At 37.1% G+C, this 26920-nt stretch overlaps 1 protein-coding gene and 1 non-coding gene across 10 annotated transcripts in view; one reads left to right on the top strand and one right to left on the bottom strand.

Moving 5' to 3' along the window:
• The window catches only part of LOC129771667 (sodium-dependent neutral amino acid transporter B(0)AT3), a 147674-nt gene that overhangs the window by 84937 nt on the left and 35817 nt on the right, over positions 1-26920 (top strand). For all 9 annotated transcript variants that reach the window (XR_008742446.1, XM_055775558.1, XM_055775553.1 and 6 more), the window contains exons 4-6: positions 22348-22580; positions 22643-23217; positions 23295-23442. Coding sequence is in view for 8 of the 9 variants with exons in the window: in XM_055775558.1 (XP_055631533.1) it covers positions 22348-22580; positions 22643-23217; positions 23295-23442 (956 nt within the window). In the remaining variant the exon portion in view is untranslated. The remainder of the gene's footprint in view (positions 1-22347; positions 22581-22642; positions 23218-23294; positions 23443-26920) is intronic.
• On the bottom strand, positions 26637-26710 carry Trnat-agu (transfer RNA threonine (anticodon AGU)). The gene has a single exon. It is a non-coding gene; the product is annotated as a tRNA-Thr (tRNA).

The following is a 26920-nucleotide window of genomic DNA, read 5'->3' as shown; positions in this document are numbered from 1 at the left end:
TTTTTGAATCATACACTTTCATCCATTCTCCTATAAATTATTGAATGAACGAAGTATTAGGTCTGTTTCAAACTTTTCATATTCCGGTATTCATATAATTGAAATCGAACGCCACAAATTCGTTTCTTGAAATCTAGAAACACGGATGGTTGATATTCGAAATAGCAATAATCAACTGATCGTCTTCTAATCATATTTACATCAAGGCTTTCCGTTCGGAGTAAGGGTGACAATAACAATTGCAAATCTACAATAACGAAACTCTCGTCATTTTTGTTCCTTCTTCTCAGACGGTTCGAAACATCCTTAAATAAACGAAAGTGACTCACTTACATTCATTAAAATGAATAATGAACTTCACCAATCATCGGTTTGTGATGGTAGACACATTCATTTTGAGACAGAATAATATTCCACAAACAAATAAGAAGATTGTATAATAAGTACGGTATATGTCATAATCAGAAACATTCGTTCCGAATTTTGTATCATTTGATGCTTCGGTATTCTAATGACAGCTAGTTGTGTCAGAGAAGACTTTTTGACTTTTCAGAAACGGAATGAGAAAAGAAACGATGAAAGCTTTGGAACGATACGGAAAGTATGTAGTCCAATTAATGTTATTTGACAATCGATGTTTCATCAAAACCTGGAGCTCTCAAGAACGCTGACTTAAATGATTTGATATTAAATAAAGTAGATGTGCCTCAAGCCGTGTAGTTCTCATGTAGCATAATAGTGGCATAATAGTCTACCGGAAATGGATCATAAGTCTATTTTAATCTGCCTGTCTCCACTCTCTGATTGACGAGTTTCATTATTCATTTTCATTGAACGCCAGCGAGTGGATGTCGCATTCCCCCGTGGCGCTATTCCTCATGACTCAACAACATCCATCCAACGGTTCGCTGGCCGAACTTTGGCTGTGTATCAAGGTCCACAAGGCCACTCATGAGCAACGTTCGCGCTTCTGTCAGCACTATTATGCACGTCTCTACACACAAATAACTAAATTTGGGTATCTTTTCCCCGTGCATTCTTGACACATATGTAACCAGAGCGCGCCCAATTAACTCATTCATTCGGTGACGGTGATGTTCCCGTTACCTAACCTGCAACTATCCAACGCGAGTATGACTCAATAACGTCCACTCATAACATTTTACTACTTAGTCAGAGTTTCGGATGTGGTAGCTAAGTGAGTGGGTGTAGATGGCCACCCATCTTCCAAATTTTCACAACTCATTCCATCAAAGTACCGTCATTCCAACAGCTTGCGGTTTTTTTGGGGGGTTAGGACTGCCAGAGTGGCTAATTTCCGAAATAGACATATAAACACAGTGCTGTTTACATATTTTGCTGGCTTGGTCGTATTTTGCGCAATACCTGTGCGAATGTACCTTCGTAATGAAATTCAGCTATGAAACAACACATTCCCAGCATTCACGTGCTGCATCGTGGTGTACTGTGAGACTTGCGAACGCGTTTAAAAAGCGATTTATTTTACATGAGTAGGGGTGATCGAATTGTTATACAGAGCAAAAGCTGGCATGTGAAATTTTCAAACGAATTATTTATGTAGTTAAATGGGCCACTGTTCTTTAATTCCCTCAAGCAATATCATGTATTGAGATTGGCCATCCTCTGGTAGCTGGTTAACTCATGCACCCGCCGTTAATTTCAATCAATTCTGATTCTCGACGCGCACGCGACCTCCTTTTTTCCACTCAAACGTAATAAAGCCGTCCACAATTTTACATCGCGCGAGCGGAAAATTATACAAACCGAGAGGATAGCGACATTCCGTTGCGCGCGAGATCAATGGCAATTATCTCCGCGTAATTGATGAGACGCTGGCTGCTGGCTGCTGGCTGCAGCGGCTTGCCTTATTTTGCCCGTTGACACATGAACTTGCTGGCACCGCTGTTTGGCTCACTGATTGATCGACTGATGAACACTGCTGAAATTAGAGGCTTCCCAAGATCAAGTTGAGCGCCACTAGCTAGAGGGCGGAGAGCAAGCGCACGGGCATATTGACGCCGGGCCCGTGTTTCCGGCTCACTGGTGCCGCTAAAAATAATCGGAAAAGCTTGCAGTTCGCTTCTACATAGTTCAATGCAATGGGCGAAGCACCATATGTTCGAGTCGGGTGGAGGGATCAGCACATGCGGGGAGTGGAAAGCATTGGAAGTGAGTGAGTAAAATTGCGCATCATGCAACGTGCAACATTGATTGCGGATTGATCGTGACTCGTGGTTTGGTTTATTTAAATGATTGTTTCTCGGAGTGATTTGATTTAAAATGTATGACCACTTCCATTTGGTGCTAGTTTGTGTGTCAAACTGCGTATTGGATGAAATATGAATGTTCTTTTTGTATTTTCGAATGTTAGTAAGAGGATGAGGCTCTGAATAACCTCTTATGTGATTGTACTAGTGCCCAGCTGATTTAATAAATCAGTTGGGAAATAATGAAGAATATTTTACCGAATTCTTCAGAATAAGTACTACAAACAATGTAATAGAATACAGTACGGAGAACAGAATTTTTTTAGTGACTCATTCTAATGCAATCACCTTGTATCAGTAGTAGCAGGAAGCATTTCACACTTACTATACTGGGATAAACCGGAATAAACTAGAAAACATGCAAATAACTGCATAACACAAATGAATGCATTGACTGAAATTGACGAAAATCACTTTATTCATTGAAAATACTCCTTCCCTATTCCTTCAAGGTGCTCTGGTTCCCGAGTGGTTAGCGTCACACCTAACATGCCGGGGGTTCGGGTTCGATTCCCGTTCTGGCCGGGGGAATTTTTCGTCGAAGAAATTGCCTCTGAGTTGTACTGTGGTCACGCGTATTCTAGAGCTTGCCACGCAGAATGCATTTAAGGCGTGTTATTTGGCATAGAAATTTCAACTAAGTAATAGTAAAAATGACACAAGTTTCAACGTAGTATTGAAACGGTGAAGTTCCTCTAGAAGCATTAGTGTCATTTAGAAAAAAAATAAGAAGACTAAATTATCGAATCATTCATTTAAATTCGAATACGAACAATTGTCAATTGTAAATTGTGTCAACGTTAAAGTGAATGTAAATTGGCTATTACGAGTACAGTGAAGTAAAAATCGCGATTTTGGTAGATCTTAGATGAAGATTCCAGGAATTGTTAAAAATGATATTGCAGCGAAATTAAAAAAGATAGATGTTGGGTGTCAAATTGTAGAGTGGATAGAGAGCTTTAATTTGGTTGATAGAAACATTCAAGTTTATGATGTATTTTTTTGGATAAAATCAAGAGTAACACATTTTTTCTTATCTTTCAAATGAAAGCAAAAGAATTGTCCTTCGAAGCGTAATTTTTTAATCAGAAGCAAACAGAGCCCAATACAGGAAAAAAGTTCAATAACTTTGTCATTCTTGAAATTCTATCATTTCCATAGAAGGATTTTTATCATCAAATATGATCCTCTACCACTTCCTGAATGAATTCGGAATTTTTATATGAGAAAGGTAGTTTATGCCTTTAAAGGGATGAATCAAAAATTAAATTCTTCTGATATATTCGAATAAAATAAGTAAAAAAAAAACTTTTTAAGTTAAACGGGTTAATTGTGATTAAACATAACAATGTACCAAATCTAGAAAATAATTAGGCAAGTAACAGTTAGCAGTTATCACACCTCTCCTTCATTAGTCTAGGGCATTGATAAAACTAAAATAAAATCGTGGGACATATGATGAAGTCGCTAATTGTGGATAATGGAAATCCAACATGTCCCACGATTTTATTTTAGTCTTATCAATGCCCTAGACTAATGAAGGAGAGATGTGATAACTGCTAACTGCTACTTGCCTAATTATTTTCTAGCTTTTAGTACATTGTTATGTTTAATCACAATTAAACCGTTTTACTTAAAAAGTGTTTTTACTTATTTTATTTTCTAGTTTTTAGTACGTTATTTATTTCATTAGAATATTTCTCTATAATAAAACCATTGTACTGTATTCTATCAGTCAAAAAATTACATTTGATACCGATATTGAGTGGATTGCAGAAATACATAGTGTATTCTCCAAGTCAAATTCGTTCGTTTGATGCACATATCTCAATCAACCTTTTTTTTTTTGATGATATGGAATCAGCTATTTTGAAGCGGCGACAAAATTGGATTTTTCAAGATAAGCAGTTTTAAAATGACAGCAGAGATAAAGGTGTTTTATAAATTCGGTCAGTTCCTATTGGTCAAATTTCTATTAATTTGGGAGAACCCTACAGACATACAAACATACATACAAACAGTTCAAGTTAAATAAAACCGTTTAATAAAGTAATTTGCTATTTTGTGATTGCGGCCATCTTGAATTCGGATTTTTCATGATCTGCTGTGATCTACTATTCAAGCCCTTTCATTTGATACCCATATTAATAGGGATTTGAGAAAATATGTTGCCCGCTATCTGATAGTGGCAGCCATCTTGGATTTGCATTTTCCATAAATAACTGTGTTCTACTAGTCAAGCACTTTCATTTGATACCCATATTGATGGGGTTTTGGACTACCATATCTACAGAATAATCTGCATTTTTCGACAGATTTTTTTGAGTTTTAGAACCCAAGAATCTGTAGATACAGATTACACATTTTTGGGTTTCATACAGTATTTACAATTTTTTTAAAAACAAACTTTCCAATAATAGTGCTAGCTATGGCATGATATTAATCAGAGATCGAAATTCTCGCTCGGCTGCGCGATAAATATTCAGTCAATCAATCTAGTTTTCGATGAACCGTGTATTGTTGATATTTTCGTCTCTACCTTTTCACCAAAAATTCCAGGTGTATTGCACGATTATCGCTATCTCACTCTACCTACCGTCACCGCATATCTCACTATCCCTCTGCTGTAAAAGTTCATCATCGACTTCACGATATGTCAGATGGTGGTAAATTGGTAATTCGCGATGACAGAAAAATAGTGTCGACGTCTGGTGGCGACTTCAAATTTCGGCCATAATTTGGGTCCCAAACTCGTTAGTGTAATCTCTATCAGATTAGAAGACACCAAGCCGATTTTTGAATTTCAAAATTTGAATGAAAATTTTCACATCATGTTATTTAATTACTTGAGACACATATTTCTGACTTTCATTCAACCATATGGCTATACAATTCCAACATTACTACTGATTTTTGTCATTATAATATAAAGTTGTCTCCATAAACAATTTTCGTATGAGACTTTTTCCCCAACTGCAAACAAAAATGTTTTTAATTTAAATAGAATACTAATTTGATATGGAAAAGCTAATTTTCATTCATAATTTTAATTTTAAAAACGTTCATTCCGACTGAAAATCAGCTATTCTTTGACGCTCCCCTAAACTAGTAAACGAAGCTCAATGGCGTCAACGCGGATCGCTGTTTTGAAGAAAACAAATACTTTTGACGTTTGAGATGTTGGCACCAAAAACATGGCGGGTGCCATACGGCTGGAAAATTCTTTTTCAGAGATGTGGAAAATCTCTATCTCGGAAGTTCAACGAGAATGCTTTTTCGTCTCTCATTTGGTACTGAAAATATGGGGCGAAAAATCAAAGCTAACTTTACCAACATTAGTCTGTTAGAGCAGCGTCCAAACGATCTGCACTTGGACAGCATCTGAATTGTACAAATATTACTCCATCTCATGTTCACTTCACGATGAAACCCAATATGGTCGCATGTTTTCAGCTGTACTGAAGAAGTGAAAAACCATTATCGGCATCAAGGAGTCACTGAAAACGAAACAATTTTTCGGCAATCATAACTCACCGAAAAATAAAAATCGGCTTTGCGTTTCTCGCGAGATTCGAAGTGAGCGTATAACATTATCTCGTCTCCTATATTCTCAGCTATTTTTCCCTCTGGATGAAAATGGATGTTTTTCGTCTCAAATCGGCGAGCATTTCGATCTCTGATATTAATAATAGTGAGTTTTTCCCATCTCACCTATTTTTTCATATGGCCTTTGAATGTGTTTAATTCTGATGCAAACTGCAAACAAACTATTTATATTTTTTTTACTAAAGCACAAAGAATGTATATTTCAATAGTGCGCTAATACTGTCGTGAAAATTAATTTGCTCTGAAACTTCTTTTTTAGGAATTCAAAAAAAAATCTGAAAGAACCATCGAAACGTTTTGATCCAGGATTACGTTTTCGGGCAACATATGGATAGAAGCTATAAAATAAAATTATCGGTCGCGTCACAAATTTTGCGTGATTTATACTCAAACTTTTTATGATAAATTCATGATATTTTTGCACCAGTCGATTTAAACACTCTCTAATAATCTATTGCAATACAATTATAAAATTCCCTATAGTTAATATGGTAAACTAGCGTTGAAAATGGAGCTTCTAAGTCCCCATAAATTTGTGTAGACCGCAAGGCGTTTCCTTAACACGGACTAGAAAATGGCTCTCACTGGAATCCGCCATTAAACATAACCTAGAGAGATTCAACTATCAAAAAAGAAATCGAAACCAAAAAATGAAACGAAGTTTGAATCATTTGAACGACTTGATGACCAAACCCATTTTATTGTTTATTAAACTACGTTGTGCTATTGAAGGTTGAATTGAACAAAACAAACTGGAACACCCGAATCCAATCAGGATTCACAATTCGGAAACCAGAAAACTTTATTATTCTTGGCGATGTATGCCAAGAATAATACATCAAATCTGATGTAGCAGGACCAGACTTTGAAGATTTTGGAAAACATCTGAAGATATCTACGTCGGCATTGAAGCTGTAAAAACAGATGCTACTGAATTGGGCGAGAGCAAAACAATAGCTTTTAGGGCCATCTGCGGAATCATCAAATGGTGGAACGACAAAAGTTTGAATAAAAAATAGAAATTTAATTAAAAAAATAAAAAAAATTTAAATAAACTTACTCAATTAATTTATTTAGAATTAAAAATGCCTATTCCGTCCATATCCTAAGCATTATCTTCATAGTGACTTTATGTCCTCTTTGCAAGCGTTGACAGTTTTCCAGCTTTTGAATTGTTGCTTTTAGTTCTATTATTAGATTTCACTATTAGATTTACTGTAACTTCGTGTGTAACTAAAATATATTACGCACTGATGCGCATTGTTTACATGCCCGGGTAACTGTATAAACTTCCATTACACCTCAATGAAGCATTGTATATTTACTACAGTGTATATACTTGCTGGCTTTACGTAGACACCTTCAACATCGTCTAATCAATAATAGTTATGCCAGTCAACGATACCTAAGCTAAAGTTATGCTTCAAAATTGGTCTTGTAAATACTTTCAATTCAGATTTTTCGAGAAACTAAGATAACTAAAAAACTAAGATAAAAAGATTTTTTTCAGACCATAAACCCAGATTTTATTATGGCAACCACGGTAATGACATTCGACGATTTGACGTTATATTTCGGCCTATCTTCAAAGAGAAACAGCAGGTTTGAAAAAAAATATATTTTTTTTGTTTTTGGTTTTTGTTTATTTGTTTGTATGTTTGTTTGTTTTTTCGCTTCAATAAAAATTTAAATGAGAAGATATAGCTTCTCTTTTGTGTATGAACCTTTTCGGATCTTTCGATGAAAATGTTCATTAATTTCAAAAAATCGATCTGCTGTTGTTGATGTCTGTTGGTATTTTTGTCATGTCGCACTGGTTCCGGGTGTAAAATAATACACAACAAGTAAATACATATTCCAACAAGTAAATATATATTCACAAATAGCAATTCGAATAAAATAAATCGATTCGTTTTACCGATTGTTGATAATGTATGTATATTTGAAAACTCAAATTACCGCTTCGTGGGACCAGTTTTGACAGAATTGAAGACATAATAAGAAAACGAATTCGCTGTATGAACTGAAGGCAACGTGAACGTGATTCGATGCATTGTTCGTTGGAAAAAGTGCATTGCATCAGAAGGGACCTATTTTGAAGCCCATAATATAAATTTAGATGATAAAAAAAGCATTATCTTAAAAAACACAAATTCCCGATACATATATGTTTGATAGAATGTAGATCTCAGATGAAAAAACTTCAGTGATAACTTTTGGATATTGTCTTCGACTATCTAATGGTAAGACCTTTTGGGAAACGTGCAATGAACTTTACTTCGTCGATTACAGGTTTTTCAAAGGTGTAAACCGGACAGTTCTCGAATCGGCCGCCGACACGCCGTCAAAAGCGACGGCCTCTCGCAAGGAGTGTTTCACTTATTGGCCGGTTAGGTTGAAAAAAATAGGAGACGATCCTATAGGCTACGCTTTCATACGTTTTCTTGGTGCATTACGTTTACCCGATTAATTGTTGTTGTAAAATATATCATTAATTGTAATTCAAAACTATTGTACCATGATCTGATGAAATAGACACACTTCTAGGTATTATAGTTTGGACATTAAGTTATTTTTGGAAATGTGAGTTTGAAACATTGCTCTTTTTTCCGTGTGGCATTTATACCCATGAGTTTCGCAGCGTATTTGTACTATTAATAAAATAAGAATAACGGCAGCAGTTTGTCAGTAATAAGTTAAAATTACATAAAAATAAGGAAGGTCATATCTCACCATAGATGGATGAATTCAGGTTTTTCGTTAGAGACTTTCATCTTCCTGAACTTATACGTCTCGGAATGTAACATTAATGCATCTATTAATGCCGTATATTTGATAATTGAAACCAATTTTTGTTTGCAGTGTGTTTGTACTTGCAAAAGTAAGGGTCTAAACCGATGTTCATCTCCCGGAAAATGGAAGATGGGAAAAACATAATTCTTGAACATTGGGGTATTTTTGGCGTCAATTATCAGAATAGTTTTTGGCAAAAATATTTTTTGCAGCCTGGTCGTTAGTGGATTAAACGATTCTTCAAAGAAATACTCTAACCAGCTGACCCATTAGCATTGAAAATGTCCTAGGCCTCGCTAGAAGGAACAGAGTACTTTAGTCACTCTTCAGACCAATATCCCATATCCGCGTCACATTACTGACCCGATGATGTGCCACACGCAAGTTTTCCGACCCGCCGTCGGCTGACGCAATACCGGCCAGATTTTCCACTTCATGGGGTAGAATGGATGAGGGCAGTGGAGTGTGTGTTTGTGTTGCATAGTGTTGGTAAACAAGTTCAAGTTCAAAGCAAAGCAAATCTGCAAATAAAACACGCCTCCGCACTGGACTCTCGGCCGGTGTTATGTTTTCCAGGGAAGAAGTGAGCAGCATTCCTTTCACGAGTCTACTCCGGCTGCGAGAAAGAGGGTGGTTACGGACAGGGCGATGGTAATCTAGCTATAATTGGCTATCGAATTGGAGCAAATGAGCTGTGTGTGTGTCTCGGTGAGCTGTCATGGACATGGAAGAAATGAAAGACGAGACTTTTCGTCGATAAATGTGTTATGTGTCGCAAAACTAAAAATAGATAAAATAGTTTTCACTCCGCCTGAATGCTTCGTGGTCTAAGTGGAATATTTTATCCAATGGTACAACCTTGGGATAATTCCATCCAGAATGTGGTGGACTGCATTGACATATTAGTGGTTTGTTGTGAAATAATGAAGTTATCCGGAAAGGTCTCGCTGGGAGCGAGTGATGAAAATTCGTGCGTGTCTAAATGGCGTCAATCTGGAGCTGAGCTCCGCGAGCTGGTATGATTAATGATAGAATCCCGTGTGCGTCATTGTCAGAATAGCTTCAAAATGTATTTTACTTCCCATCATCATTAGTAATCTTTTTCGCGACAATTCTTCTGTCAACAGCACCTATATGTAGATGACGAGTAAACAAATATTTATAAACAGTTATTTTTGATTCCGGTACACCTAGGTCCTAGGTGCATCACGATCAATATGACCAACGATGTAAAGGCGCGTATCTGCTACTTGGATATGAAACTTATTAACGAGGTTGTTAATAAAACTTCAACGCAACACCTGCTTGTAGCACTGTTGAATATTTCGCATTTAACCTATTAACCCTTTAACGGGCCGTGGGAACTAGGCAACGAATCGACTTCAACTTCAGAGAACATAATCCTTACATGAGGAATTACACATATTTACATTTGAAAAAAAAAACTTTTGAAACAGTTTGAAACAAATTGGTGGGAATATAGTTGCCACGACCCGTTAATCCCAAAAACAATTCACTTTATTGCGCCTTTAGTTATGCAAAAATCAAAACAATATTTCTAGTGCAGTGATACCGATTATTTCAGCGATTCAGAATATTTCAAGTGCAGCGAGAGAACATAATCGTTACATGAGGAAGAACACATATATACTTTTGAAAAAAATTTAACTATTGAAACAGTTGAAAAAATTGGTGGCAATATAGTTGCCACTGCCCGTTAACCCTGAAAAACACTGTTTGCCACTTTCTTGTAAATTCACTTTATTGCGACTTTAGTTATGCAAAAATCAAAACAATATCTCTAGTGCAGCGATACCGATTATTTCAGCGATTTACAATATTTGTAATGTAGCGAAAAAACCTGTTTTTTATATAGAGATTCAAAGAAAAAAAAATAATTTGACATTTTCATCAAATACACCATGTATTTTATTGAAAAAAGTACATGATCTTACGCAGTAGATCTCAAATAGTACATTTACAATGAAAAACCTTTCAACATGATGCATTTTCAACCAATTTAAACAGAATTTTTTACCGGCGCTCTAAAATCGTGGTTTTTTTACATAAAAATGACTCCCAAATTAATATCGTACATTTTTAGCAGCCCAGAGAAAAAGGGAGTATTGCCAGATACATTAAGAAGGTTTTGGCTAAGTAAAATATTGTAAGAATTTTCCAAGTGCAGCAAAAAGAATATTTTTTTGTTGGTGGCAATATAGTTGCCAGTACCCGTTAAAGGGTTAATCGTCCCTCGCTGTCAGGCGATTTGCCTCTGTGTAGGCGTTTTCAATATCCATGGAGGGAAATAGATGACCGGTGCTTGGGAAAGTGTGTGGTGAAATTGTAATTAATTAACAATGCGGTTTTTACTGTCGGAAGGCTGGTCTCAGCTGGAGGTCGAACGAGATTGAATATTGGTATTTCGTATATTTGGCAGTCGTTTTGTTACACAATTATTTTGCTGTAAATGTTGATTTGAGACCATTGGGAGCATTAGTCAGATTGTGTTATTTTGCGGACATGGATATTATAGTTCAGATGAGCAGTCAGAATGATTTGAACATACAGTATGTAACAAAGTTTATCCATCCCAATTTTCAATCGCCATCGAGACCCAAACCACGACTATACCTTCATCGAAAATAAACTGCTTTACCTCCTTCGTTGACTATCGTCGGTTCATCGCCATTTCCGTGTGATACCATCATACCAAAATAACATTATCTTAGGCTCATCTGACCAAATTACCTTCTTCCAACACCAACTTTGATCGTAAACTCTTCCAAACAAGGAAGTAGCAACTATATTAGAGATTGGCAAACCATTCACGAACGGTACGAAAGAACTAGTTCGCCGGAAAGAGTGAACGAGCGGTCGTTCTTTTTCAAAGAACGGTAGTTCTCCCCACGAACTGATTGCGAGCGAACGGTTTGTGAACGAACTAAAGTGCGATTCACATACAACATACACGTCACGTTCACGTGCCGTCACGTCACGATACGTCAATGATTCTACCATTCTACCAAATTCTCATGAAAACATTCACATACACCAGCAACGTAACGACCCGTCAGCATACGTTCAACGAAAACGACCGGCAGGGTTTGTAGAAAAGAATAATTGACGGAGACGGACGGCTCGTTTGGTTTTTGTCTGGGCTTTGTGTCTCGGCTTTTGTTTTGATTTGGTTATACAGTAATTTACATCTACATCGACATTAAGCTAATTGAACAGATCTGTGATGCAACACGTTTAATTAGACATTTTTACCTCTAGTTGGACATTTCTGTTAACATTGAGTTCGGGGCCCAAATTATGGGCCCACATTGAAAGTCGCCACCAGTCGCAAATGTCCAATTACTGGTCAAAACCGACTCCAATGCGACACTGAGTGGTGCCTCAGCATATCGCTTTATAAGTAACTTACTGTATTTTTTATACCAACATATCTCTTAGCTCCAAATTTCGGAGTGAAAATCATTCGCGACTAGTTGAAAGAATTATTCTATTTATTATTATTATTATTATTGCATATGGCTCGGACTACGGGGTTTAAGCATTTAAATAATTGAATTCAATGATTCTCATTGAATTTTTCAAAATTTAGAACTGATTCTAGGCATGCTGATTTGAAAGAGGGCATTGCAATTTAAAATTGTTGTAGGTGGCGACACCATGAATAAAATTAAATAAATCATTCGTTTGGCATTTGACGTGACGGTGCTGGTGGAAGCATTGACTGCATGTGTGAATTGGTGGAGACGTTGACGGAACATAGACGTTCTTCTCCGTAACGTGCTATGTGAATCGCACATAATTCCGTAAGAACGGTTTGCCAGTGAACTGTATGGGAAAGAACGGATTGAGAGTGAACTGTTTGGGAACGAACTGTTTGAGAACGAAGTGTTTGCGAACAAACTAGTGCAGCTGGACTGATTTGCGCTGGACGGAATGGATAAATATAACGAGAACGCTTGTAAGGAAAATAAAACGATTTGTCATTTATGAGCAAAATGCATGTAACGCAGGGTTTTGTTAATGTATACTCAATTTTGAGTTAAAAATTAAATTAGATTTTCGTAGTTTTAAAAGCAAAACTATATATTTTCAATTTCATGTATTCTTTCAATTCCGCGTAACAATCATATACTTTCTGCGCTGGGGCGATTCATGGATTAGGTAAACATAAAATTTTATAGTGAGGGCATGTTGAGAAAAAAGTTTTTCCGTTGCTCTCAATTCATTGTTTGGCCTACTGCGTGTACGTGTTATCGTGAATTGTTTGTTTGATTGATTGTTAGTGAAAAGCGCTGCTGATTTTTTTCCCTGAATGAACATTATGAAATATGATCTTACATGGAACCTGTGTGTTGTCCAAAAAGAGAATATGAAAAATTGCACATATTTTGTGCGCATCAAATTATTACATAAATCATAAAAGTTTATCGACCGATAAACATATTTTCACATACAGTTTGCGACTTTTAATGAATTAGCTTATCTTTCCCCACTAAATTTCAAAAATATGAATCCCATACGTACACTATCCAATCCAACGATATCAATTAATAGCTTTCTATTGATATTGGGTTCCAGCGAACATTCTATTTTCTAAATACCGCTGAACGAAAGAGCGGAAGATCGGTTCAAAAGAACTGATTCACTTAGATGAACGGTTGGTGAGTGAACCGTTCATCAAAGTGAACTGTTTTGCCCATCTCTAAACTATATGCAATGTTTGCGTTCGAAAAAGTGACAAGAACGGCAAAGTGCACAACAAAATGGTTTTAGGCATATTTGGGTATATTTTGATAAATAAACTACTACCACATTTTGTATTGTTTTTAGTTTCTCATGACATAATTTCTTAAGGTAAAGATAGTTTTAGGCACATTCAATTAGAAAATGATAAGTACTTATAACATTTATAAACAAAATACAAATAGTCAAATAATTATCCAAGCTTTCGAACGAAAAACAGAACATGTGGAACCTTAGAGCATCGGTGAATGAACTTTTTTACATGCTGTATACAAAATTAGAATCGACCATTTCTGATTTGAATGAAACTTGGTTCGCACATGGAACTTGAGAGAATGAGTATTTTCCACGAGTAGAAAGATTGTTTTGCTCCAAGAGTTATTTTCTGGATTAGGGTATAAACTTTAGCATGAACTTTATTAAAAACATTGTAACTCGAAAACCCTTGGTTGTAAAAAAATGCTGTCTTACAACAAATTGTAGGCAACTAATGCAATGAGCAAAAAATATTTTTGGCGCAAAACATAGAAAATGAACGAAAAATTTTGAAATCAAAATTTGAAAATCATTCGGGTTTTTCTACATATTTCATGTAACTTTAAATAAATTTCAAAATTTCTGAAAAATAATCAAATTTTTAAGGTTAACTATTGATGCATTTCTAAGAACTTCATTGAGTGAATGAAACCGAGTATAAAATCAAACGATGAAACATTCTTATACAGCCATTTAATGCCAAACCGATATAGTGGCTCTCAGATTTCGTTAAAATTGGTAGTTTTGTTCCTTATCGCAAAATATTAGACCTGAATTTTTTGGATAAAAGGGGAAAGATATACTTTTTCGGACCACCCTAATGAAAGAATAAAAGACTATCTAATTTTTTGTACCTGCTTTGTTCTCTACCAGAGAAGAATATTTAGATAATTAAGATTTTTGGGAAATAGTTCTATTTGACAATTATTTGTAATTTCAATATTGAGTAGTGACTTTTCCGTTGTCCACATATTGTTCATAATGGAAAAATCATTCCAATTGATGCAACACTACTAGACACATAAAATATAATAAAAAGTATAGTTACCTCATACAAATTCATTCTCCATTTCTGAGAATATTTGCACCCAACGATTTGCAACTGGCAAGCATTATTATTTCCAACACCATCTTAACTTATTTTTTTTGATTACATTCGTTGTTGTATGCTAATCAAACAACATGTTTCCATTTATCTGAAAGAGTAGTTTGAATTAGGAATGGACTTTAATAAAATCCATTTATTCTGTTGTGTGTTTACTAGACTGAATTTTAATTTTTCAACATACTTCAACGCAGTGCCGTCAAATTATCCAAAGTTTGAAAAGATTTCGTTTAGTGTGTTTCATCTGAATCAACTAAACTTTCAAGACCACTTTGCTCCTAACTAGTCAGAATTACTTCTTTTCATTCATGTTGAAGAGTTCTATTTTTTTGACCAAGGATTACGTCTTTCGGGAACATATTGGGGTACAAATTGAAAATCGGAAATCGAGCACATCGTGAAAACTGTCCAATTTCGAACGCTTATTGCTCAGTTATTTCATGATGGATTGATAAAACTTTTGCGTCAATCTATTTTGGCACTCCATAACAATTTTTTATATTGAATAAAATAGTATATGAGGGGCTTAGAATGAAAGGGGTATAAGTGATTTCATCGATTTCTCTACATCGACTCTCTCTTTTGGTCATAACTTAGCTGCAAATACATTCCCAGCTGTATTTGATAATGCGGAAGACAGGTCAGAGCCTCATCTATCGGATTCTATAGCAAACTCAAATTGGAACGTTTTCGCAGTTGAGTTATTAACTGAAGAAAAAGTTGATGAAGAGAAATCGATCAAGTCACTTACACCCCTTGCATTCTAAGCCCCTCATACGTCATGAAACTAACTATCGAACAATTGAAAAATCTCAACCCCTGTCCTAACGGAAATACCCACTTCTGATTGGTCTAAATTGACGACATATGCGGCGGGTCCCTAACAGAGATATCAAAACCAAGCTGCCTGGGGGAAATCGGCATTACAAATACATGAAAGTAGGGGGAGCTTTTGTTCCCACCGAAATGTGTTCCTTAACAGAGACATCAAAACTAAGCTGCCTGGGGGAAATCGACATTGTAAATACATGAAAGTAGAGGGAGCTTCTGTTCCTACCGAAATGTGTTCCCTAACAGAGACATCAAAACCAAATCATTATCAAAGAGTTTAACGATGTTATTCTTCAAACATATCCAAAATCAACAGATAGCCTAACGGAATCCTACGTCAACTATGCAGTTGTGTCTGGGACACAACCCTCCTGTGACTTTTTTTATAAATCGTTTATTCTTACAGGCTCAGTTAAATAAATTTGATGGAGCCAAATTCTAAATCTATTTTTAATTTTCAAGTATATTTACAATTTGCTTATTCTACGGTTAACAGGATGGGGAATCGATTAAACGCAGACGACTCGAAGTTAGTGGAGTGACATATTTTTGTCATATAGAGGAGTGGACATAAGGAAATTTGAACAATTTTGATGTTTACACATGGAGATCGATAGTTTTGAGGAAAACACAGATTTGGTCAAATCGAGCCGACACATCCCGCACCGGTGCAATGGGTTGTTTCCCTCGGCCCGAAGAGAGTTTTCTAAATTCGATCTGGCTACAAGATACATCTCGCACGGCCAAACAACATGCTCAATATCGTGATAACCTTGACCACAAACGCAGAGATTTTTTCTGGTGAAATTAATAGAAAATAACAGCGCGTCTAACGAAAAGTGATGGAATATGAGAAGGGAAAAAGGAACCATGGTTTGAGGCTAACCTTTGGAATAATCCAGTTGAAGACGATTTGACGCTGATAAGAGTTCTAATAAAATCATTAAAATTGACATCAATATCAGTGGCAGATACATCGCCTCTTTCAATAAGACGAATAAATGTTTGAAAGGTCATCAATTCATGTCTCTGGTTAAAAGTAGTCATAGTTTTAAGCATCGGGTTTTAGATAAATTCCTTAGTACAACAGGACACTTTTCTTGTGAATAAAAAAAAAGAGCGCAATCTTTCAAAAATATATATCCTCTCGAGAGAAGGTCCAAGAGAAACTCTGTTACCCTGCTCAAGCAATTTAGCATCATGTTCGCCGACGAAATCACAAAAACTCTTCATTTTTTCTACACGAATCGTGTAAAAATGAAGATATTTATGAAGTTTTACAACGAAGCCTTCAATATCGATTGCATGTTGAAGACAGTTGTGAGAAATCTTTGCGAATACAACAATGTCAATCCCAATTCATCCATCAGATGTTCATCCGAAAAAAAGTTATTGAAAACAATGATAATGGAATATTAAGCAATATAAGAATTTTCTGTATACTCAAAATACGGTATTGATAAAAAGACGGGTTGGTCGAAAAAAAACGGTACTATCCCGTTAAAAACGTTACATTTGGTCAGCCTATGTCTGATCAATAGGGATGAGAGAGATAATGAAAGAACGACCGATGAAACGGAAGAGTTCTATGCGGCCCTCGAGAGTCTTAGAAGCAGCGTGCTGATAAGCCACACGGATATCGTGAAACCTTTAACACACTATAACACAGATGTAATTCGAGTGAGAAAATAGAAATTAAAACTCAAGTGAAAATAATCCCGAAAACGGGCGGAATGCTTTCTCAGAATATGCACAAAACAGTTTTAATGCAGAGCTTGCACTGACGCGCATAGCTAATCAAGAGAGAAATATTGACTAGGCGAGTATAAAGGTTCAACATCTACACCAGAAGTTTTGCGCGGCGCGAAGTGTCAAATCGCTTCAAAGGGTCGATAGTTTACATTTTTTACTTGAATATCTCTCCAGTTAACCTCTACCATCGCTTTTATTTGACTACTGAGGATGGAATGAAGAGAGAGAGAGAGAAGGAGAAAGCAGATAGTGTGTTGTGAATCGCAGATCAAACACTGCGATACAATTTTGATCTTTGTTGATGTATATTCTCAAACTTGTGGTAGAGGTTCTATAAAAAAAATGGTACACTTTGATTATCATACCGTCAGGTGAAGTTCGTGTATTATTGAATCACAAGAACACATTGGTGGTTTTAAGCGTTGTCAATGGAAGCTAACGGTAGTGGTGGTACAAATGTATGTAACACGTAGCCACGGTGTGTCACAAATTTCGACATACGGTCAGCTTGTGTGTTGTTCTCGCGAGGATAGAAATAAGTTATGGATCAAACATCTTCAGATGATTCTACAAAACCACGCAAACTATCGATCCTTTTCAGGACCATAAAAATGTTCTACCTGAGTTATAAACAAGCGAATTGAATAAAATAATTCCGTAGTTCTACGTCAACTGTGCGATCGTATCCTGGACCATCCACTTCTTTTCAATTTTTTCTCCTGGGTTTTGGTTTTTTTCGTATGGTCATTTAATTTTTTTGCCTTTTGCCTTTTCCTGCTATATCGAAATTCGGTGAATCCATGTTTCAGCCAACTGTAGGCATTTCAGAAATTCTATCAACCATTTTGACAACCAGAATACCTGAACGGAATCACCTAAATAAAAAAATCATTTCAGAACCATAAACACCACAGACAATTCCAGCCACCTGGATTGCACTTTCGCCTTTGTCTAAGAAAAATAGTAAAATGTACTGATTTTTTTATTTAAAAATAAAGAAGAAAAATGTCGAAAACTGAGTTCGCATTGTTAACGTAGGACTGCGAATTTATTTCATTCGGCCGCCTGGTTATCACTTCCCATGTTACCTTAGGAAGAGACGAAAATTGATAATAAACTCTAGTGTAGAAAATTTTGGTGCGTGATTTATTGTTTGACAGAAAAAAATGCTTTTCGTGTGCTGAAGGGTAAAATACTCAAATAAAAGCGCATTTTCAAAACGTGTCATTCTCTCAGACTGAACGTCAGCTTGGAATTGTACCAAAAAAAACTCCAAACGATGGGATCAGGGAGCCAAGGCCGGCTGGAATGTAAAGCTGTCTTATACGACCACGCTATCTACATAACTACAGGTGCTGTTGAACAAATACGTGAGAATAATCCACCACATTGTAAAATGAAGTTGGATCGTAAAAGTATACATGGAAAGTGTTTTCCAAGAACAAAAATGAGAGCATAAACGTGAACCTGTAACGTTTTCGTGGCGGGACCATGTATGTGGCAAAGTGTGCAAAAATGGTGGATGCATGTTTATTCGCAATATGTCTCTCGTTTCGCTCGCTATATTGCTCTCATACTGCTATGCAGGGTTCCCACATTTTTTAGCCAAAAATTATGTATAAAAAATCTGTATCGAAAAGTTGAGGGAAAAAATGAAAAAAAGGTTTATTTTCACCTTAAACTTATTTTTCTTATTTATGGGGTGGTAAAGTGTCAATACAACAAAATAAATCATAGATTATTTTCTTCCTCTGAATTGTATGATGTTTATACATGACTAGATGACCCAGCAAACTTCGTCCCGACCAAAATTTATTTTTTTTCGTTATCACATCCACGTTTTCTTACTAAGCGCACGTTCATAGGTCCAATCGCAGAACTTTTCATTGATTGATCTTCTAAACTAGCCTTAAAATTATTTTTTATGTATAAAATTGCAGTACTTCTACCAAAACTGGACATTATAATATCAGATTATTTTCAGACAAAATTCTCGTGCAAGATTTTTCATCCACTTGCAAAAAACATGTTTCTCAGTTACATGGAATGAATGTTTGATACAGAAAATATGATAAAATGAAGACAGCCCTAAATTGAACAATTCTTTTCTCGAGTTTTGCTCTTGTCAACACATTCGGCGATACATTTTTATTTATATAGATAGAAGACGATATAGGAGTGCGTTTTATCACTTCAAAATCCATTTTCACTTTCGAACAAAGATCATTTTAGATTTTCCCATTTTCGTTTAAAGTTATCCGAAAATTTTCAATTGTCATGTTTGGTTGTTATATGTTTGGTTGAAATATGTGCCTTATTTTTATGGGACCCCCACTCCTTTCCAGAGGAGGAAGGGGTGCCATACCATCATAGAAACATTTCTCGTACCCAAAAACCTACACATCCCAAATTTGGCTCCATTTGCTTGATTAGTTCTCAAGTTAGGCAGAAGTTTTTGTTCCATTTGTATAGCAGCCCCCATTTACAGAGAGGAAGGAGTTTCGAACTACCATAGGCATGTTTATCGATCCCCAAAACCTCTATATACTAAGTTTGATTCCATTTGTTTGATTTATTCTCAGTTGTTCAGCATCCTGCATCCCCCCCCCCTTTAGAGAGGGAGAAGGAGTGATAAACCACCATAAAACATTTATTGCTCATAAAACCTCCATATGCCAAATTTGGTTCCATTTGCTTGATTATTTCTCGAGTTATGTAGAAATTTGTGTTTCATCTCTATGGCAGCTCCCCCTTAGAGAGGGGGGTGGAGTGTCTAACCACCATAGATTCATTTATTGCACCCTAAAACGTCCATATGCATAATTTAGTTTCATTTGCTTGATTAATTCTCGAGTAATGCAGAAATTTGCCTTTCGTTTGAATGGCAGCTCCTCCTTAGAGAGGGGGTGGAGTGTCTAACCACTGTAAACATATTTATTGCACCCTAAAACCTCCATATGCCAAATTTGGTTTCATTTGCTTGATTAATTCTCGAGTTATGCAGAAATTTGTGTTTTATTTGTATGCACACCTCCCCCCCGCCCTTTTAGAGAGGGGGGATAAGTGTCTAACCACCATAGATGTTTTAATTGTACTCTAAAATCTACATATGCCTAATTTGGTTTCATTTGTTTGATTAATTTTCGAGTAATGTAGAAATTTGTATTTCATTTGTATGGCAGCTCCCCTTTAGAGAGCGGGGTGGAGTGACTAACCACCATAGAATCATTTATTGCACCCTTAAACGTCCATATGCATAATTTGGTTTCATTTGCTTGATTAATTCTCGAGTAATGTAGAAAATTGTGCTTCATTTGTATGGCAACCCCCTTCCCCTTAGAGAGGGGGGTGATGTGTCTATCCACCATAGAAACATTTATTGCACCCTAAAACCTCCATATGCCTGATTTGGTTTCATTTGCTTGATTAATTTTCGAGTAATGTAGAAATTTGTGTTTCATTTGTATGACAGCCTCCCCCCCTTTGAGAGGGGGGTGGATTGTCTAACCACCGTAAAAACATTTATTGTGCCCTAAAACCTTCACATGCCGAATTTCGTTTCATTTGCTTGATTCATTTTCGAGTAATGTAGAAATTTGTATTTCATTTGTATGGAAGCTCCCTCTTAGAGAGGGGGGTGGAGTGTCTAACCACCATAGAATCATTTATTGCACCCTCAAACGTCCATATGCATAATTTGGTTTCATTTGCTTGATTAATTCTCGAGTAATGTAGAAAATTGTGCTTCATTTGTATGGCAACCCCCCTCCCCTTAGAGAGGGGGCGATGTGTCTATCCACCATAGAAACATTTATTGCACCCTAAAACCTCCATATGCCTTATTTGGTTTCATTTGCTTGATTAATTCTCGAGTTATGCACAAATTTGTGTTTCATTTGTATGCACACCTCCCCCCGCCCTTTTAGAGAGGGGGGATAAGTGTCTAACCACCTTATAAATATTAATTGTACCCTAAAACCTACATATGCCTAATTCAGTTTCATTTGTTTGATTGATTGTCGAGTAATGTAGAAATTTGTGTTTCATTTGTATGGCAGCTCCCTCTTAGAGAGGGGGGTGGAGTGACTAACTACCATAGAATCATTTATTGCACCCTCAAACGTCCATATGCATAATTTGGTTTCATTTGCTTGATTAATTTTCGAGTAATGTAGAAATTTGTATTTCATTTGTATGACAGCCTCCCCCCCTTTGAGAGGGGGGTGAATTGTCTAACCACCGTAAAAACATTTATTGCGCCCTAAAACCTCTACATGCCAAATTTCGTTTCATTTGCTTGATTCATTCTCGAGTAATGTAGAAATTTGTGTTTCATTTGCATGGCAGACCAGAACCCCCCCTTAGAGAGAGGGGAGGGGTTCTCAAACTATCATAAGAACATACGTACCAATTTTCATGTCGATCGGTTCAGTAGTTTCCAAGTCCATAAGAATCAGACAGACAGAAATCCATTTTTTACATATAGATAGATTGAAGAACTTTAGACTACAAAGTTCACTCGGCTCTAGCCATGAAAAATTCCAACTAAAAGATCAATCAATGAGCAGTTTTGGGATAGAACCTACGAACTAGGAACTTTCACTTAGTGAGAAAACGTGAATGTTCGATAGTATTCATATCGAAAATGCAATCAGTTCGCCTAGTCAGCTAGTTTTTTCTATAAATTCAAGGTTAGGATTTCAAGTGAAGGAAATCTTCTTTGATCAGTACACTGCAGCCGTTTACATAGACAGAAATGTGCTACAATTTCAGGACAAAGAGTCATTTTTACACTTTTCCAAAATTCATCTAATTAAATCAAATTATAACAATCTTTCCAATAACTGATGTCACAATTTCTGCGCTGATGTTCAAGTTGGCATACGATATAATTAGCAGCCGTTCAACGCCCAGAACACACTTTCTCGTTGTCCACATAAAGCTTGTCAACTACAAAGTAGTTACAAAATAGTCCTAATCCAATTAACGCCCAGCTAAGCCATCGTCCTGATCCATCAATTGCCACCAAAATACCCATAAGGTAACACATGTTCATTCATCGATGATATAGTTTCATTCAAGTTCTTACGACAGACCGAGAAACCAGATGTCCGCATCGCTTGCGTCAACTTGACATTAAATCTAAGTTATACTTCCCTTGTCTTGTTTCAGGCGCCTTCCTCATTCCGTTCATGATAATGTTAATCCTGGAAGGCATTCCGCTTTTCCTCATCGAGCTTGGAATGGGTCAACGAATGCGGTTGGGTGCGCTCGGGGTGTGGAACACGATACATCCCTGGCTCGGTGGCATCGGGATTTCGTCATGCATCGTGACGCTGTTCGTGGCCATCTATTACAATGTGATTATCACCTGGTGCTTCTTCTACTTCTTCAACAGCTTTCGGGTGAGTGTTCGAGACTAGCTCTTGTCTACCGATTGCTGACACATTCTTTTTGTAATCTCCAGGTTCAACTTCCGTGGTCTTACTGTCCGGAACTTAACGGCACCGCCGTGGAGGAATGCGAACGATCCTCCGAGACGGCCTACTTCTGGTACCGGACCACGCTGGATGCATCGCCAAGCATCGACGAACCTGAGGGCTTCAAATGGTGGATTGTGCTGTGTTTACTACTGTCTTGGACGGTCGTGTTCTTCATCGTGATGAAGGGAATCCAGAGCTCCGGCAAGGTGGTTTACTTCACCTCGCTCTTCCCCTACATCGTGCTGACGATCTTCTTCATCCGAGGCATCACGCTGAAGGGTGCCGGCGCAGGTCTTATGCACATGTACACCCCGAAGGTGGAAAAACTGCTGGAACCGACGGTTTGGTTGGATGCGGCCACCCAGGTGTTCTACTCGTTTGGCTTGGCGTTCGGATCGTTGATAGCGTTCGGAAGTTACAACACGCCCAAAAACAACTGCGTTAGGGACGTGATACTGGTGTCGGTTTGTAACGCATTTACCGCTATCTACGCCAGTGTCGTGATATTCGCAATCCTCGGCTACAAAGCGACGGTCGGCGTGGACAGATGCATTACGGTGTAAGTGTGATGTTTTTGATGTCAGGTCCTTGATAAAAAAAAATGGTTCAAATGGAATACTATTGCGTCTCCCACAGAAACAAAGGGATTCTTGTAAAACATGGGATCCTTCCGTCGGTTAGTGTGGATAATGTGGAGTATGAACACGCCATGCACGGGCTGAGTGAAGCTGTGCGAACGAACTGGACGCTCGAGCATTGCAGTTTGGCGGATCAATTGGACAGTGTGAGTAGAATTTATTATTTTCATGTTCTTTCTGACTGAAGAACGGAGTCCTTCTTCAGTAAGGAAAATAAATTGGAAATCAGGTCACGTTTAAATGGAATGATGTTTACGTTAATAACTATTTTTACTGTGAATGGATTTTGACGTTTTGCATACCGATTGAATCGAAAAATTTATTCTGCCTTGCTATGTATGTCAACCCGTACCTCCTCCTACCTACCCGTACCGTCAATAAGGAGCAACATCGATTACGTGCATCGGCGCAGGACTATTTAAATATGCCACTGGGAATCAGCCAAACGCGAATCGATCGCTCGAAATTCAAATGCAGAAAACAAATACTGCAGCAATTGAATGGATGCTGTGGGAAGAGGGAACATTACAATTTAAGCCCCGCCCATGGGCATGACTTTGTTCGCAACTGCAAATCCAAGGTGTAACAATGTTTCAATAACTCACGGTTTCATGATGTTATGGGTGTTATGGGTGTAAAATGATGAAATGATACAAAGTGTCGGTTTTCATGTGGTACGGTGGAGAGCGCTTATGTATTTTTGAATCACATGCACACATTGTTGTTGTTGTTTTATGCGTTGCCAAATTAAGATTGAAACGGTTACCATTTAGTGGTTTTGATGGTTTGTGCTCTAGAAATGTGGGATGATGGTGGTGATGGAACAAACATATAATCTTCAGTAACCGTGAGTATGTCAACTGTCGCGATAGTTGCTACAGCTATAACTCCAAGAAGAACAATAACGCGTACGATGCTTGCACGTTTTTTCATGCTCGTTGTGAGGAAAAGAATGAATCGATCATCTTCAGCTGCTTCCATAGGACTACGAAACTCTCGGTCCTTTTCAGGGCCACCAAAACTTCCTACTGAAGGGTTGACTGTAAAATGTAACCGTCGAGGAGCAGTTGTGTGAAGGTCACTTCCATGCACATATTACGCGAGACGTAAATGAACGCTACGTTTATTCAGCATAGGCGACACCAGATATTCGGCGTTGTGACAATATCATGCATTGAAAAGAAGCCTGAACAATAATCCTCACCAATTACCTCACTCCACAGTTCTGGAATAAGTAAGTAGTTTGATAAAGCTACGAGTGTAGTTCGATTGGTCACTTAAGTCGTCGAACGGCGTCATTCTGAACGACTTTTTTAATGAGTCTAAGAAAGTATGTACATAATCCTATTAAACTTCCGTCTACATCTAACGGCGCTTATTTGGGACGTCGAGGTAATGTATCTGCTAGTTTGAGTAATCATAAACAGATATTTTTTGGAGCTCCCGCTGAATATGAATATAATGTGCAGTCGATTTTTGTAGAATCATATCGGAAAAGACGAGTGTTATTTTTGTGTGCCATTTTCACTCCGTTACCTCCATAGAATAAAATAAATTGCATTATTTTCTTGTCAGTTTATGCGACTTGAAAAATACACTGCAGTTAAGCAACATTTCATTGAAAAATACTGCTGATTCTGAGGGCTGGGAATACTACATAGACTGAAAAGTCCCGGCATTTTTTATGAAAATAACCGTGTTTTGGACAAAGCTGTATTCCTCAACATAGTTTCTTTCGAGGGCAATACACTTGGTATAGCGAGTTTCTCACATTTCAATTCCCTTCCTGTAGTACGAAACGTATAAGTCTTCGAAATATGCTTCAGTGCTAACTGCCTAATGGACTCAAGAGTGAGGTAATGGATCCACGTTTCATCCATTGTCACAAAACGTCGAAAGAAGTCCACTCGATTACGCTTCAACAACGCCAAACCGGCTGCTGAATCATTAACGCGCCGATATTTTTGTTGACGGTCAGCAAACGCGGCACCCATCGCGCCGATAGCTTCTTCATATCCAAAACGTTGTGCAAAATGTATCCCACTCGTTCTTTTGAATTGAATACGGTCTCAACTAACTCGCGTTACTTCACTTTACGATCGTTCAAAATGAGTCGATGCACTTGTTTTACGATTTCTGAATTCGTAACCTAAACCTTCTAGAGCGAAGAGCATCGGAGGCGATCTGCCAAAAATGAAAGTAAAAGTGACGAACCAGCCGAAATGTGTTGAAAGTCACTATAATAGAGAAAAAAAAGCGAGATGCATCTGCGACGCTTGTACGGCCTATTCTAAATTCACTAGCCAACGATAAACTGTTATTCTCGAAGGAGCAGAAGAGGAATAACATTTAGTCAACCACTGCATCGATTGTTCAGGAGATTTTATCAAAAAACAACGTTGATTAAATAACGATATTCCACTTTTTCTATTTTCTATACGAATGCTCAGGTAGTGACACTAGAAAACCTGTAGTTTGTGAACAAATAAACGAAATATCATGAAACTTCACAAATAAGCTAGTGATAGATGAACCTCTCGAAATGAATCTTGTTCATTTTTAGTGACGCCATCTGTTGAAAAATCGAGGGACTTTTCAGCCCATGTAGTTTCAGCGACTGTTCTCTGAACATTTTTACCACTTAAATAATGGAAATAAGTCACAATACAATTGTCATCTATTAAAAGCAAACAGTTGCTAGAATTCATGAGCAATTTGGCTCAAAACACCATGAAACCGTGTACATTTTAAACACTGTTTTGTTTCTTCCATATACATTTCATATTGAATGCAAATAATGACGACACCATATTGAGTTTATCAATCCATATATACTCCGCCTACTACTTCGCCTCATATGTACCTCATTAGAATAAAACAATAAATAATTTATTGCCAAAAGGTTGTTTATCCCTAAGACAAGATATGACAGCTGGCTTCTTACTCTTTTGTTTGCCTTTTCCTCGACCAAGTGCGAGCAAAAGGGATGTTGCACCACTCGAGATGTCAACTTTCCAAATGAGATAAAGTTTTGAAGACTATTTTTAACGCCCCTAACATATGTTTTCGTATCATGTATTCTATGAATAATTACATTTGGATGATGCAATATGATGTAAATTGTATTTTTCTGTTGTGCTTTATCATGAAAACTAATGTGAGAGTACATACCATAAGTACATTAGGTGGTAGTGTATTTTCAAATATTGTTGGCAACCCTTTAGAATTGAGCAATCAGCAGCTGGTCCGAAAACTGATCCGGAATCGACCCTCTCTCTCTATTGTCTTGTTTTTTTGTAGGTTTATCCCAACTAAACGTGAAAAAAAGACCAGCAGGCCAAGGCTCCGGCGAGATTCGAACTCACGATCTCCTGTTTACTAGACAGGCGCTTTAACCAACTAAGCCACGGCGCCATATATCAACCATACTCTTCAAATATCATGTTTTTCAAATTTTCTCGCAGTTTAACTCTCGCTATGAGTCGTACCGAAATAGTGTCTTAGAAAGAGTTCTAGAGTATTGATGGTCGAATATAAAAAAAATGTACACTGAGAAAAAAAATTAGTACTCTTTTTTTTTATTTACAAAATTAAAATTCAATTTGCAATATCCAAAATACATAT

This window comes from Toxorhynchites rutilus, chromosome 2 (assembly GCF_029784135.1).
Source record: "Toxorhynchites rutilus septentrionalis strain SRP chromosome 2, ASM2978413v1, whole genome shotgun sequence".
NCBI classification, from domain to species: domain Eukaryota; kingdom Metazoa; phylum Arthropoda; class Insecta; order Diptera; family Culicidae; genus Toxorhynchites; species Toxorhynchites rutilus.
This window is presented reverse-complemented; position numbering and strand designations above follow the sequence as displayed.